This window comes from Coffea arabica, chromosome 7e (assembly GCF_036785885.1).
Source record: "Coffea arabica cultivar ET-39 chromosome 7e, Coffea Arabica ET-39 HiFi, whole genome shotgun sequence".
Classification (NCBI taxonomy): Eukaryota; Viridiplantae; Streptophyta; class Magnoliopsida; order Gentianales; family Rubiaceae; genus Coffea; species Coffea arabica.
In genome coordinates, this window is record NC_092323.1 from 23,421,445 (window position 1) to 23,438,422 (window position 16,978).

The window sequence follows — 16,978 nt, forward strand, 5'->3', positions numbered from 1 at the left end:
AAAATATCAGTCATTCTATTAATGGCAGTAGCCACTTGATTACCCTCAATATTTTTCTGACTTTGGTTCGGTCCATTTGCCGATCCCTGGTCATCCCTTTGAGGTTTGACTTGTCCAACCCCTCGCTCACGATCTCGACCACGGTCTCGACCACCTATTAGTCCTTCCATAACTTAGGCGTGCCTAGTGCAAGAAATAAATAAATTATGCGATGCAGAGTAGAAAGCAGGAACCAATCAAGAAAATATTAAAAATAACAATAATTTACATTCATTAGCATTTCAAGTTCATACAATTAGCAAGTCATGGGGTAGCCACAAAAATATAGTACACAGGTGCCACAAGAGTACTTTTAGTCACAGAAGGCTAAAGTAAAAGCAAGTGCTTCAAAAGTAAGCCACACAGTCATGCAAAATACAATGGCCTCAGCACTTAGCATCACCCCTGCTAATTCTAACTGTACTAGTCAAAAGGGTCAAAAGTAAGGTCAATCAATCCAGACCTAGTTTACAGTAGGACTATTAGGAGGAATCTCCTCCTCAGGATTCTCCTCCGGATCCTCTTCCTGCTCAGGGCTCTGGACTACCTCCATCGCTTCGTCCACTAGCCTAGTAGTATCAGTCAAGATGTCGGAAGCCCGACTACGGACCTCCTCTCTCAGCCTAGTAAGTTGAGCCCTAATACTCTGGAGCTCCTCACGAACCACTGCAAATGTGGCCACCTCGCCCTCGAGTACCTCCTCTAACTCAGCAATCCTCTCACCCTGAGCGCTAACCATCTGTCTAAATTCATCCACCTCTGCCTATAAATCCCGATTAAGATCCACTAACTGACGACGCTCGTCGTCCAAAACAAGCACGAGGCAGTTCGGGTAGGCAAAGGTCACCCTACACGAATATCGGGGATATCTGTCAGATGGAAAATAGCGTACTCGAGCTCCCCCACCTAGCGCTCGGTAGAAAATAGGCATAGGAGGCACTACATGACCATTAGCATGGTAGGCAAAGGTCACCCTACACGAACATCGGGGATATCTGTCAGATGGGAAATAGAGTACTCGAGCTCCCCCACCTAGCGCTCGGTAGAAAATAGGCCTAGGAGGCACTACAAGACCATTAGTATGGTCATTCCCGTTAGCTGCCGGAACTCCATTTCCGTTTTCCATCCCTGCAAAATAATAGCATTTTTCGGGTTAGAAATTTAATCACTACCTAGTTCGGATGTCGTTTATGCATGCCTAATCCAATCACTAGTATGCCCCAAGTATCCCTTAAGGTATAACTTAACTATCCGGTCTCAAGTCTTAAGGGTAGAGTATCTAATATGTCTTCCATATAAATCTCTAACCTAGCGCTCTGATACCAACTGTGACGCCCCACTTCTCCCAAAGGCGAACCAAAGGGTATCCACGGGACGCCTGCCCAACTCTCGTCAGCACTCAAGCAATTTCTAATCAAACTTATAACGGTGCTAAAAGTCGATAACCAGCAAATACACATACAAGTAGCGCGGAAGCGTTCAAGTTTAATAATTTTTAACAATCACTCAATCCTTACATCGGGTTTTCATAATACAACCCAAAATATACAATATCCAAAAGTCTAGATAAAAGAGTTGGAACCCTATTACATGAGTACACAAAAGAGAAATTCCTCCGAACCTCATTCCAAGCCCAAACCTGTTAAGGAAAACAAATCTACAGGGTGAGCAAAACGCTCGTGAGGCCAAGAACACGCATGCAAGCACATTGATCAAGTAACAACCCCAATTTAACAAGTAAAGCATCAATATTGCAATAAATAACAATTCGAGCGGAAAAATAAGCAGAAACAATTCAAGGATATCGGAGCTCTCAGGAGCTAATTTCTACTTGTTTTGCCAATGTCATTCGTATACCTTCCCGCAATAACACTCCGTCAACCGGGTCGGTATTTTCATTCCATAGATCACCACTTACTTCCCTCCGTCCACCATGCATCTCCCGGGCCCGCAAGACATTTATAAGGCCATACTCCACGAGTATACCAAGCAAGACCTCTCATTAGGTCGAACTTCATTATCTCATGACTCGCCAAGATTCCCGACCAAACCTATGCCGGCTCGAGTCCAAGGTCTGCCGATGAGTTTGAGCGTCCCCCATTTTCATTTGAGAGTCGAGGAGATTCACTCCAACGACGTATGCAACCATAGCATACCATTTCATTTCATTCAATCATTCAATCATTTCATTTCATTCGATTAAGTCATTCATTTCAAATAAGGACGAGTGCGACAAAGTACACACTTGCCTCCATTTTCAAAATCTCCGAACAATCATAACAATTAAATTTGTATCAAGTATTCATACACTTGACACTCACCAATATAAGCAATGAGGAAGAAATGTCCCTCGGAGCTTTAGGCGTTCACTGTGGGATCCTCTTGAAGGTTCTCGTGTGCGTCTGAGCAAATAATAATAAACTATCATTCACAAACCTCTACTATTAAAGAAGATCGTACTATAGTACAATCTTAGAAAGTCTCGTGAAACGAGGCTAAATTATCCTAAATCGAGGCTCTCAAATGGTGTTTCAAAGTAAAAGAGAAATTTAGTTTTCATCTTGGAAATCAGATATAAAACGTTCAAGTAATATCGAAGGAATAAGGAGTACTTGAAAAACTCCATTTCCTTGAAATTCGAAAAATTTCAGTGTTGATACGATATTTTGAAAAATCATATCTCACATTCCACATGTCAAAAATTGAAAAACTTGGTACTGTTGGAAACTTCTTCCAAGGTCCTAAAAGTTTCTAGAATACACTTTTCTAAGATTCCAAATGGATAACATTCAAAAATAAGCTCGAAGTCGCCGCTTTGGTTCATAAGGCAGATTTAAGTTGGTTTTTGGCCAACTTTGAAAATTCAGTAAAATTCACTCGATTGGAACTAGCTTTTGAAATTTGGAACACTTTTAGAGTCGCAATCCAAGTTTACAACAAAATAAGAGGAACGAGAAACGGAGTTTTGAGTACTAAGATATGGCAACTCAAAGTTACCAAAATTCCCTTGTGAAACATGGGTTTTCCAAACTCGAGTCATGAACTTTGGTAATTTATTTGAGCCATGAAACGGCCTCGGAATAACACCATAATCAATAGTATCATATTACCATATAAGGGTTGTCCCTCTACCAAACTTCATGGAGAAATAACTTCGAAAAGGTAGTCAACCAAACAACCAAAGTTTCAAAAAATCCTAAGGCAAAACTGCCTTGAGCTTTTTATTTTTCATTCCAAACATTTGGTCAAGGAAAATCCTTCAAACACGGTTTATTTGTGTAGGAAAAGCCTAAGGAACATTCATGGTACATTTGTTAAGTGTTTTAACTCCAAGAAACTCAATTGGCAAGTCCACACCAAGTCTAGCTTCAATTCTGCCCAAAATTTAGGGTTTTCAAGAACAGGGCAGGTTTCATATTTTGATCACAAATCACTCAATTCAACTCGGAATTAAGCATGGTTAGTGGCGTTCAAAAATACATTCATAAAAATATAATTTCACAAAGGAAATCATTTTGAAAATCAGCATACAACTAGCTCAAATTCGAGCCTCAAGTTGTAGCTTCTGAACTTCGTTCCCGAAAAATAGAGAAACAGGATAGTCATCTTTAAACTGTTGGTACGGGGTCCTCGGGTGGAATTAGGGGTTGCCTTTTATACCTTTGGAAAGCTGGGAATGTCTAGTTTCAAATGCCACTGACGACACTTGATTTCAACATCGGAACACAGAGTTATGGACGAAACAAGAAGGCTGTCTGAGCATTACGGGAAAATTTTTCCAGGTTTGCTAACTTTGTGAGATTTATCCATTTGACCAACCAAACCTCAATATTTTTCGATGAAACTTTATACACCATCTACACAACATATAAACATCATATACAAGCCATTAAAACCTCAAAATTCTGCAAAAAGATGCACAATCATAACAGGGGCAGAATTGGAAACTTTACATCTATGCATTCCTTGAAGTTTATACTAGCTATGCACCACTAATCTACCAATTTGAGCACTAAACCAATATTAAATCCATTATCAAGCATCATATCAGCCATCAACCCAAGAGTGGGAGTTCATAGAGCCCACATTCAAAATTTTCTAACAATAACAAGCCACCAACATGGATATCTAAGCTCATAAGTGTAAATCAACTTCCATAGGCCAAGAATTTGAGAATTGATCGCCATTTACTTGTGTTGGTGAACAAGACAGAATTTTCGGCCTTCCTTACTACAAAATGAACCGTGAAAAGCTCCCCCTTTTTAGCTAGATACAATCCCCAAGTGTTCAACTAGGTGTAGTTCAATTTTAGTTTGATTTGTGACAGGTGCCGAACCTGCACAATAATAAATACCTACTCAAGAAAATTACAAATTTTGTATATAGCGGTGAGTAGGATCGAATCCACAGGGAGCAGGTAGGAAATTATTTCTTTCCAAATCAGTAGAACAGAATTGGGGGATTTTCAATGGGAGGCACACAAATAAAATAAAATAAAACAAACAAAATTGAAAACTAACTCACAATGCACAATTCAATAAAAATAGCAATTAACAAAAGTTCTACCCAAAGGATCAACTGCTCAGGCACGGTCCAATTAAATGCTCATCGATGCAAAGATATTTCACCCATTTATCACTAGGTTGGTTATAGCCATCAATAAGCTCTGACAACCAGCTCTTCCTTACTTTTTTGACAGTCAAGGTACTGTAGACACCAAATTTTTATCAATTTTAATATTTTCCTCGATTATTTTCTATTTGATGAGTCATTTATTTTCATGTGTATTTTTCTTATATTTGCAGGTTTATTTTAGCAAAAGAAAAACAAAAAAAAAATCAAAAATAAAAAATAGAAAATAAAAAAAAGGGCATCATGATGTCTAGTCATCATGATGTCTCTAGTCATCATGATCCCATCTTTTGACCGAGGAGCAACGGATGGAAATTGAAGAAAAGGCTCCAAAATTGCGTGAGGAGTCCCTGGAGCTCCAACGGACAGAAAGAAAAATGCTCTCCCGAGCTCTTCTCAGAAGCTCTGAACAGACGAAGGAAAAAACTGCAGAGAGGTCCTCGGGAGCTCAGGGGACCGAAAAAAAAAAAACACCCCTCATTTGCTCCCTCTCTCAGGCCTCGGTGCAGAAGGAAAATTTGCAGAGAGGCCCCTGATTCACTCTCGCATCTCTCCCTCTCTCGGACGAAGGCTACGGACAGAAAACAGAGAGGGAAAGAAATTTTTGCAGAAGAGATCCCTAGCTCAATTTCTCTCGGTAGAGCAACGGACAAAAGAGAGAAGAAAAGAAAACTCTCTCGGGGACTGACTCTCAGAGGTCCTTTGGCCGCAAAGAAAGCAAAAGAAGCAGAAGAAGAAAAATTGCCATAGACCTCCCTCATTTGCTCCCTCTCTCAGGCCTCGGGTGCAGAAGGGAAGAAAAATCTTTCGGCTCTCTCTCAGATTCTCTCCCTCATTTTTAGCAAATAAAATACTCACTCTCAGATTTTCTCTTGGACAGGGCAAAGCCAATAAAAATTATTGGAGCTTGTAATTTCATCAAATTTTGTCAAGAGACTACAATTTTCATTGAGGTATTTATTCTTCTTTCATCTTTTTTCAATTTTTTCCTTTCCTTAATTTATTAAATTAAATACATGATTTGATGTTTGTTTGTCCCTTGGCTTCGTTTGTTGTTGTTACTGATATTGTTGAATTTTTGGGGAATCCATGAATAAACACTAAAAAAAAATGATTTCTGTGAATGCATGTTAATTGCTTGTGAAAATGCAAAAAATAGCAAAAAATGAATTTTGGGGACTGTTTTGCTTTATTTTAGTTTTTTATGTTGTTTTCTTGCCGGATTAAATCATAGTTGTATTACAGAAGTTGTAAGGAGTATTGTAATATATTTTTTATGATTTTTGGTGAAAGATTTGGGTGTTTTAAAAAATAAAAACTGGACTGTATTTTGACATTTTGGCCACTTTCAGATCATCTTTTGTAAAAACAAACTCCGAAAATAGAACCTACGCGAAAAATCGAGTGGGGAGGTGTATTTTGAGGATTTTTGGTGACCGGAGAGGTCACCGGCGGCGGCGGTCCGGTGGCGGCGGCGTTACCGGCGGCCACTATGGCTGCCAGCTGAAGCTTCTTCGGTTGGCCGAAGAAGAAGGAAAGGAAACGTATGGGGAAGAAAAGAGAAAGAAAAGAAAGAAAAGAAAAGAAAGAAAAGGAAAGTGGGTTGGGTTATTTGTTTTAGTGGGCTTGCGTTTGTTTTTAGTTGGATTTTGACTTGGGTTTTGGTTCTTTTTTTTTGGGTTTTACGGATGGGCTTGGGAGTTGAAACCCATGTATTTCAGCTGGGTTTGAGTGATAAAATGACGGGGTGGCCTGTGTGTTTGGTCTTGGATTTTCGGCTGGGCTTAGGTAACATTTGGCCCAAAGAAATAAAAATAATGGCCCAGTGGCCTTTTTCTTGCCCAAATCAGAAACCGAAAGTTATACTTTAGCCCCTGATCTCTGGAGTAGTTTCATTACGGCCCAGAACATTTTAAATCTCTTTCACTTAGGTCCTTAAATTAATTGCACTTTGGTCCTTGAATTTTATCTTTCATTAATTTTGACCCCTAAACTTTGGAAAAATATAATTTTGTCCCCTAAAAGTTTTCAATTTTTGCAATTCAGTCCTTAGCAAATTTTGGCTCTCTTTATTATGATTGTTTCTTTTTTAACTAATTATGTTACTTTTGAACATGTTCAACTTGTAATTTTAGATGTTTTAAATTTCTTTATGTTTGACATATTAGTGTGAATTTAGTACTTTTATTATTATTATTATTTTCAATTAAAGTGGTGCCATAATTCTTTTGTTCATTGTGAGTATAAATAGGACAATTTGACTCCATTTAGTCACCACTTCAAACGGGAGGTACCCCTATTTTTATTATTTCAATGTCAATTACGTGCTCTTATGTGCTTCTATGTGTTCCTATGTGTTTATGTATTTTTATATGCTTTATTTATTTGATTCAAATATTCATTCAAATTTTCTTATATACGTTTTAGTTAATTTTTATAATGATTCGAGAGGTATTTAAATACCTCAAAAATGTAATAGATAGGATAATTAGATTTGTTTTATTATATTTTTCCCTCCTAGATTGTAGTCAGGCGCTCCCCGATGTAATAGATAAGTTGTGTTTATGTGGCTTATGTGTTATGTGTTTTATCCGCTTTTCTTAGGACTTTGGCATATAGATATTATGCTTACGTGTTATGTGTTACGTGCTCTTATGTGTTTATTTGTTTTAATTTATGCTTTATTTGCTTCACTATATATTGTTAATGCATAACGTCACCACACTAGTCCAACGCTAGTTGTGGCTTCTCCCTCCGCTTACTTGCTAGTCCAACGCTAGTAAGTATTTTTAGAAATGGGTTAGTCCAACGCTATACCCTTAGATTGTTCATGCATTAGATTCATCTTTTGTGTGATATCCATTACATTTTCAGGTATATTTTATTTTTTAGAATTTTCTCATTTGCATGATATTTTCTATTATATTATCCCCTACCCTCTACCCTCTATATGTGTTAATCAAATCATTTAGAATTGCACTTCATTTAAGAAATTGTGAAATAAGTTAGTTCATTTGCTTGTTCATATTAGGAGAATTATTTTTGAACATGGATATGGGTGATTATAACTCTTTAGTTTAAATACCCCATTAATCCTTGTATAAGAAAATCATGTCACGAGTTTTTGTCTCCCGTACCCATTATACTGCATTTCCTTTTTCTTTGATCACTTATATCTATGTATATAATTTAATTTCTTTTCTTTACTTTCAATTTCATCATTTGCATACTCTTGACCCCTTCAAGGAATTATTTTGGTCTTCGCAAATCAATGCGATTGATATCAATTAAACCCTTGAATGGATATTTTGTCTCATTCGATATTTTATTTTAGATTTGCATCCATATAGAAAATATCCAAATGTGATAAATTTAAGGGTTAGATTAGAAAAATTTTGACTAAATCTCGCAACTAGCTTAGACTAGGTTGAAAGGGTGCCTTAGGTTTGAGTTGATTGAACCTTTGCCTTCCTTTTCTTCAACCGTGACTCCCGAACTCATTTTCTCTGTTTCAAAGACCTGGAGTTGTCAAAAAGGGTTTTATTTTATTTCTATTCAAAAAAAAAACATTTTTTTTGGTGACTTGGTACACCCAAATTCAATACCAAGTGGCGACTCCTATTTTTTCTTAAAAACCCTTTTTAGACTATTTTTTGGACCCAAACTGTCGCATTTTTTAAAAGTCCCATTAGGTCCTTTTTCATTTATTATTAATAAATCACATCTTTTTATAAACACCTTTCTTCTCTTTTCTTTTTCCATCGCGAAAAATGGGGCGCGACAGGTACGACCATTGACTGCTTCTCTAACCAGATAACAACCCTAGGTACGACCGTAGGAATTTAATTACCCAATTGCATTAAAGCTAGAAGAACCCAACCCTAACCAATAAACACGCTAAGAAGGTTTATTTAAATTAGATCTTGCGTTTCCCCATCATAAAGCCAATTATGGTGGTTACCACGGGGCGCTAACTAAATGAACAATTACGGATTCTATTTAATTAATGTGGCAGTAGGCTATTAAATTAAATCAAATACCCGGCCGTTGATATTCAATTAATCAAATACCCATGAACAATTAATTCAGGAAACGCACGAATAGCAATTAATTGGAGGAAATAATGAAGATTCGGTTAGATCTCACAGATATTATGGACCGCGCCTTCGCGTCAACCTTTGGGTAGAGGAGGAAATTAGCCGCTCCTCATCGTGTCAATCCCGCGTGATTTAGTTGAGTACATTCAATTGATTTCCGAAGAATTGGAAAAACACAAGAGGAATCTCACGGAATTTAGAAGAGTCAAAAGCAAACAGTGAAAAAGGGTTTCCGTTGTACAGAGCCCAGATGCAATCCGCAGAAATATTCAATGCCTGGCCGCTAGCCGCAGGCGAAACAAAAGTAAAAGAAAGAAACAGGAGAAAGTGTCTGACCCTCACTTTCTTTTGGGAAAAGTAAAACTAAAACTAAGAAAAAGATCATCTCAATCTTGCTTTGTCCTTTTCTTTTTATAGCCGCCGTCCAAGAAGAGTCAAAGAAGGAAACGTCTGGTGCAAAGCCTAGTGTTGTCTCCAGAGTTCTGATCCCACGCTCCGGGTTCACGTGGACCACGGTCCGTCTTTCGGTTTCGTCCACCTTCCAAGGCGTGGCCACGCCTTGGAACGGTAAGTCTTCTGGAAATTCACCCCGCGAGATCATTTTTAATGCCGATCACCTATAATTCATACCAATGTGAAATATGAGTTAGACCTCAGTACTTAGCACAGTAAATATCTGAAGTTAGGCCGAAATAACACTGCAAAATGTGCCAAATAACTGTTCTATCAAATCCCCCCACACCTAGACAATACTTGCCCTCAAGCATTTCGGAGCTCAGAAGTACAACCAAGAGAGCAGAGGTCATATAATAGTCTATACTAACACAAGCATCTAGGGTCCCTGACAATATCACCAAAAGTAGAACACACCGGACATGTTGTAATTCAAAGAGTATATACGAATACTAGGAACGCTCAATTCAACATCACGGAATGCCATTACCATAGGCTTGCACATTTATCACATCTCCACCCTTTAAAAGTGAACTAAACACATAAATCAAAGGGACTTTGATAGGGTTGTAACGGGGCTCAGGTGAAAGGCGGGCCAAGAAGGTATGGATAGGGGGTAAAGTGTCAAGAGAATGTGCGAAACTCACCAATAACCACAGTGCTCTACTGGAGGAGTTTCACTAACAAGGCAGTTTCCACTTGCTGTACACCCTGTACAAGTGCCCCAAATTTTTTTTTTTTTTTTTTTTAGTCGGCTCGCAAGGCGTGGGCACGCCTTGTAGCCCATAGTCCTCTGGTCACAAGGTCTCTTCATGAAATTTTTTTTTTTTTTCAAGAGACAGTCCTGTAAGGCGTGGGCACGCCCTGTAAGCCGAAGTCCTCTGGTCAGTGACCTTTTCCAATTTCCCCTCCTTTACACAAAGATAGCATCATATAGCTCCTAATCTAACAGCACTTTCAACCCCAAAGTCGTTTGCTTTGCACAAATGGTGGATTTCAGACATCCCTTGACAACACAGGGATAAAAAAAAGAAAGTTTAAAGAGGTCTCGGGTTAACAAACACGGATATCAACCAGAAACGAAGGACAGAAGCTCAAGTTGGTTCGCTATTGGGATATAAAATGAGGGCTTGATTTTTTAGATAGCGGAAGAGGGTTAAATCCTAAATGCCCTTATCATTTCAAATGCACTCAGTTCATCAAAATGCGGTCTTGACATGTACAAAATAGCAAGTTCTAGAATGTTCATACCATGTGCGATACCCACTTAATCAAACAAAATAGAGCGAACAAGAATAAAATGCTCAAGTAAGGCTCAAAAGCTCCCCAAGAGTTACAAAAATGGGTGAATTCCAGTATACTCAACATTCGATGACATTGCCAAGGGAAACAAAATGCACGGCTAGCATATACGACCACATACCCACTCACTTTGATTATGTCATTCATCACAGCAACATGCCCCAACACTAACAAGCATAAAAATAACCAAAAAGGCGACTAACTACAATGTTTTTTCATTTTTTCCATTTTTTCTGTCGTCTTTTTTTCTTTTTTCTTTTTTTTTAAGTAACAAAGCAAAAAGAAAGAACTAATGAAAAAGAAAGTAATGGAAACCACTCCCCCCACACCTAAAACCTACATTGTCCTCAATGTAACCTAGAAAAATAAATTGCAAGGGCAGAGGGAGCGAAAACTTCCCTGACTACTGAAAAGGTGCGCCCGGAGCCTAAGGAGGCGGCGGATGCGCCGGCTGGAAGCCAATATGAGCATAGTAAGCTGCTTGATTCTCTGCCTGAATGCGGGCGAAAACCTGGAGCGCCATAAGCCGGCCATCTATTCTTGCCAGTTGGGTGTTGAGTTCATGAAGACCCACTTGGAGGTCCGGGTAGCGGGGGTCTCCAGCAGGGGGAGGATGAGAGGAGGACGGACCCGCCTGGTCCGGATGGGGCGGCGAGTCAGTGGAGGGTGCAGTGTTAGGCACCCGAGGCCGCGGCCCGCCCTCACCAGGAGGCGTAAACTGATAAACATCGTCCACTTTGAAAATAACCCTCAAACGAAATTTTTTTTTTCTTTTCATTCGCAGGAGAGATAATCACCAAGAAGAAAGAAAGAAAATGAACAACTAGAAATAAAACCAAAAACTAAAGAAAACTAAAAACACTAGCACCCCATTAGGCCCCCCACACCTATAGGACACATTGTCGTCAATGTGACAAATAACCAACAAGAGTGGGTGATAGGACAGCAACACTTCCCTGAAATCCGGTCAAAGAGGTGGACGAGGCGCAGCTGGAGGAGGAAAACCAGTATGATGCAGAAATTGCGCCAAATTCTGTGCTATGCCAGCTACATTGGCATCAACGTTGACCATGCGAGCCTCCAAAGCCCGAACCTGGAAAATTAAGAAGAGAGGAAGAAATGAGCTGAAATCGCGTTTCTGACGCTTTTATTGGGACACAGAAAACGCGATTTAAAACGCGCCTTAAACTCGCGTTTTCTGAGTCGCGTTTCCTTCACAAATCTTGCAGGAATTAAAACGCGACTGGAAACGCGCCTTCAACTCGCGTTTTCTAAGTCGCGTTTCCTGCAGAAATCTTGCAGGAATGAAAACGCGACTGTGTAGGTAAACGTGACTCTGAGTCGCGTTTACGATGTCGCTCTCTCTCTTTTTTTTTTTTTTTTTTTTTGCAAGGCGTGAGCACGCCTTGTAACCCCTACTCTTCTGTCCAACACCACAAAAGCAACCAAAACATTAAGATAAAACTGAAAAATCATAAAGTAAGGAAAAATGATCACAACTAATATTGTAATCCTTGGGTTGCCTCCCAAGCAGCGCATTTCTTTAATGTCTTTGGCTAGACATAGCACCACTCTTTAGTCTGAATGTAATTGAATTTTTCTTATAATTGGTGGCCCTCCTCCAGGATCCACATGGCCATTGAGTGCAACTTTTTTCCTAAATTTTCTCTCCATTTTTACCTCATGAATTGCTTTCATCCTATAGGACTTGTTCGCAGCAACCTTGAATTTACCCCTATAAGCAAACTTAGAAAATTCTTGCACAGAGGGATTAGAGGTATACATAGCAAACACAGAATGAGAGTTAACAGGATGTTTCATTGTATCAAAAATATTAAAGTGGACTATTTCTCCATCAAATTCCATCGTGAGAGTACCCTTACTAACATCAATTTTAGTTTGGGCAGTACTAAAAAATGGTCTTCCTAATATAATGGGTGATGGATTTGGGGTACTTCTATCATCCATGTAAAGCACATAAAAATCAGCATGAAAAATTAATCCATCTACTTGCACTAAAACATCCTCAACTATCCCATCCGGATAAGCACATGTACGATCAGCCAATTGAATTATTATCCCCGTTTCTTTTAAAGGTCCTAAATTTAGGGAATCATAGATTGACTTAGGCATCACATTAATAGAAGCTCCTAAATCTATCATGGCATTTTTTATACTAGAATGACCAATCTTACAGGGGATAGCAAACATACTTGGATCTCCGCATTTGGGTGGGAGTTTCCTTTGTAGTACAGCTGATACATTCTCTCCTACCATCACTCTTTCATCACCCCTTAGCTTTCTTTTGTTAACGCACAAGTCTTTCAAGAACTTTGCGTACTTGGGTACCTGTTTGATCGCGTCCAATAGGGGGATGTTTACTTGAATTTTGCGGAACACATCCAGGATTTCTTTTTCCTTTTCTGCCCTCTTTGTCTTTTCCAACCTGCAAGGAAAAGGAGCTATATTAGATTTAATAGGGATCGAAGGAATAGACGTTACCTTAGCCTCTTCGCGAATGCGCCCTTCCTCTTCAATCTCCTTTTTTATCTCCTCCTCACTTTTGCTTTTCGAATTTATCAATTTAGGTCCATCCACCTCTTTGCCACTCCTTAATGTCATGGCACTTACATTTCTGGGATTTACTTCAGGTTGTGAGGGTAACTTTCCATAAGCGTAGGACTCCAAGCGATTGATGGCAGTTGCCATTTGGCTTATTCGAGCCTCCATATCCTTCATGCCTGCTTTTGTGTCCTGCTGGAACTGAGTGGTGCTCATGGTTAAGGCTCTAGTTTCTTGCTGGAGTTGAGCCATATTTGTGGTCAATGACCTGGTCTCTTGCTGGAGCTGGGCGGTAGTCGTAGCCAGACTCTTGACAATATCCTCCAAGAAACTTCCCGAGTTGGAGGATGAGGGTTGCGGTTTTGATTGCCATGGTTGCTGAAATCCTGGTGGACGATTGGAGAATGCATTTTGTGGCCTATTTCCATAGCTGAAATTGGGATGATCTCTCCAACCCGGATTGTACGTGTTGGAGTATGGATCGTATTGCCTATGAGGCGCGGGCACGCCTCCAGCCATGTTCACTTGTTCAGCCCCATTCTCTTGCAATATAGGGCATGAGTCAGTAGGGTGACCCATATTTGTACAGATTCCACAGGCCTTTACTTGGGGCACATTCCCCACAGCTAATTGTCGAACAACGGATGTGAGCTCCGACAACTGTTGCTGAATAGATGTCGACTCCACCTCATTAACCCTGCGGGTAGGGTTACTCTCACGGAAGCCAAACTGTTGAGAATTCTCTGCCATAGCTTCAATGAGCAGTCATGCTTCCCTAGGGGTCTTATTTGCCAGTGCTCCCCCACTCGCAGCGTCGATGATACTCCTATCAGTTGATTGGAGTCCTTCATAGAAATATTGGATTAACAGTTGTTCACTAATTTGATGCTGTGGGCATCTAGTGCACAACTTGTTAAACCTTTCCCAATAGTCATACAAGGACTCCCCGGGATACTGTTTAATGCTGCAGATTTCCTCCCTCAAACTCGCAGCCCGGGATGCAGGGAAGAATTTCTCCAAAAACTTCTTTTTCAACTGTGCCCATGTGGTAATGCTACCTACTGGTAGGTAATACAGCCAATCTTTAGCTGCATCCTTGAGAGAGAACGGAAAGGCTCTCAGTCTAATTTGCTCTTCAGTGACCCCAGGAGGTTTCATACTAGAGCAAACCACCTCGAACTCCTTAACGTGCTTGTGGGGTTCTTCACCAGAGAGACCATAGAAAGAAGGTAAGAGGTGAATCAGCCCCGACTTCAGTTCGAAAGCAGTATTCTCAGCCAGAGTGGGGAATGTGATGCATAAGGGCTGGTGAGTCAGCTTCGGGGCAGCCAGCTCCCTTAATGTTTGAGTGTTGGCCATGCTTACTTCGTCTTCTACCGATTCGTTTGCAATAAATAAGGGCCCTTCTTTTCGCTTCTTGGTCTCTTGCCTCCGCCTACGCGCTGCCTTCTCAACCTCAGGATCGTATACTAATTCACTTGTGCGAGAAGAACGGGTGGAATTAGGGGTTGCCTTTTATACCTTTGGAAAGTTGGGAATGTCTAGTTTCAAATGCCACTGACGACACTTGATTTCAACATCGGAGCACAGAGTTATGGACGAAACAAGAAGGCTGTCTGAGCATTACGGGAAAATTTTTCCAAGTTTGCTAACTTTGTGAGATTTATCCATTTGACCAACCAAACCTCAATATTTTTCGATGAAACTTTATACACCATCTACACAACATATAAACATCATATACAAGCCATTAAAACCTCAAAATTCCGTAAAAAGATGCACAATCATAACAGGGGCAGAATTGGAAACTTTACATCTATGCATTCCTTGAAGTTTATACTAGCTATGCACCACTAATCTACCAATTTGAGCACTAAACCAATATTAAATCCATTATCAAGCATCATATCAGCCATCAACCCAAGAGTGGGAGTTCATAGAGCCCACATTCAAAATTTTCTAACAATAACAAGCCACCCACATGGATATCTAAGCTCATAAGTGTAAATCAACTTCCATAGGCCAAGAATTTGAGAATTGATCGCCATTTACTTGTGTTGGTGAACAAGACAGAATTTTCGGCCTTCCTTACTGCAAAATGAACCGTGAAAAGCTCCCCCTTTTTAGCTAGATACAATCCCCAAGTGTTCAACTAGGTGTAGTTCAATTTTGGTTTGATTTGTGACAGGTGCCGAACCTGCACAATAATAAATACCTACTCAAGAAAATTACAAATTTTGTATATAGCGGTGAGTAGGATCGAATCCACAGGGAGCAGGTAGGAAATTATTTCTTTCCAAATCCGTAGAACAGAATTGGGGGATTTTCAATGGGAGGCACACAAATAAAATAAAATAAAACAAACAAAATTCAAAACTAACTCACAAAGCACAATTCAATAAAAATAGCAATTAACAAAAGTTCTACCCAAAGGATCAACTGCTCAGGCACGGTCCAATTAAATGCTCATCGATGCAAAGATATATCACCCATTTATCACTAGGTTGGTTATAGCCATCAATAAGCTCTGACAACCAGCTCTTCCTTACTTTTTCGACAGTCAAGGTACGACCATTGACTGCTTCTCTAACCAGATAACAACTCTAGGTACGACCGTAGGAATTTAATTATCCAATTGCATTAAAGCTAGAAGAACCCAACCCTAACCAATAAACACGCTAAGAAGGTTTATTTAAATTAGATCTTGCGTTTCCCCATCATAAAGCCAATTATGGTGGTTACCACGGGGCGCTAACTAAATGAGCAATTACGGATTCTATTTAATTAACGTGGCAGTAGGCTATTAAATTAAATCAAATACCCGGCCGTTGATATTCAATTAATCAAATACCCATGAACAATTAATTCAGGAAACGCACGAATAGCAATTAATTGGAGGAAATAATGAAGATTCGGTTAGATCTCACAGATATTATGGACCGCGCCTTCGCGTCAACCTTTGGGTAGAGGAGGAAATTAGCCGCTGCTCATCGTGTCAATCCCGCGTGATTTAGTTGAGTACATTCAATTGATTTCCGAAGAATTGGAAAAACACAAGAGGAATCTCACGGAATTTAGAAGAGTCAAAAGCAAACAGTGAAAAAGGGTTTCCGTTGTACAGAGCCCAGATGCAATCCGCAGAAATATTCAATGCCTGGCCACTAGCCGCAGGCGAAACAAAAGTAAAAGAAAGAAACAGGAGAAAGCGTCTGACCCTCACTTTCTTTTGGGAAAAGTAAAACTAAAACTAAGAAAAAGATCATCTCAATCTTGCTTTGTCCTTTTCTTTTTATAGCCGCCGTCCAAGAAGAGTCAAAGAAGGAAACGTCTTGTGCAAAGCCTAGTGTTGTCTCCAGAGTTCTGATCCCACGCTCCGGGTTCACGTGGACCACGGTCCGTCTTTTGGTTTCGTCCACCTTCCAAGGCGTGGCCACACCTTGGAACGGTAAGTCTTCTGGAAATTCACCCCGCGAGATCATTTTTAATGCCGATCACCTATAATTCATACCAATGTGAAATATGAGTTAGACCTCAGTACTTAGCACAGTAAATATCTAAAATTAGACCGAAATAACACTGCAAAATGTGCCAAATAACTGTTCTATCAATTTGGTTGAGATTTGGTGCAAGAATTCGGAGTAGAAAGTGATGGAGCAAGGCTGGTTATTTTCTTTCCCTTGGCCGGCTGTTCTTGGAGTGAGGAAAGGGAGTGTTTGCTCAAATAAAGCTTTCTTAAGAACCTTTAATGTGTGGCTCAAGTTGGTGCAAAAGTCAACTCTTTAATAGTGCGCGTACGCCCGCGTTTTGTACTCGATTCCTCTCGCGTTCATTTCACTAGTGCACTAAACCTTTAATGCACTCATAATCATATTCATATTATTTACTCTTAATTA

General features: G+C 39.8%; 1 protein-coding gene across 1 annotated transcript; it reads right to left on the bottom strand.

Annotated features, from left to right (window-relative positions):
• Positions 1-11,490: 11,490 nt before the first annotated feature.
• On the bottom strand, positions 11,491-13,835 carry LOC113700746 (uncharacterized). Its single transcript, XM_027221197.1, has 5 exons — positions 13,026-13,835; positions 12,737-12,872; positions 12,401-12,622; positions 12,204-12,280; positions 11,491-11,616 (listed from the first exon to the last, which is right to left on the bottom strand). The coding sequence occupies exons 1-5, from the start codon at positions 13,833-13,835 to the stop codon at positions 11,491-11,493; spliced, it is 1,371 nt and encodes a 456-aa protein (XP_027076998.1).
• Between the last annotated feature and the right edge of the window lie 3,143 nt (positions 13,836-16,978).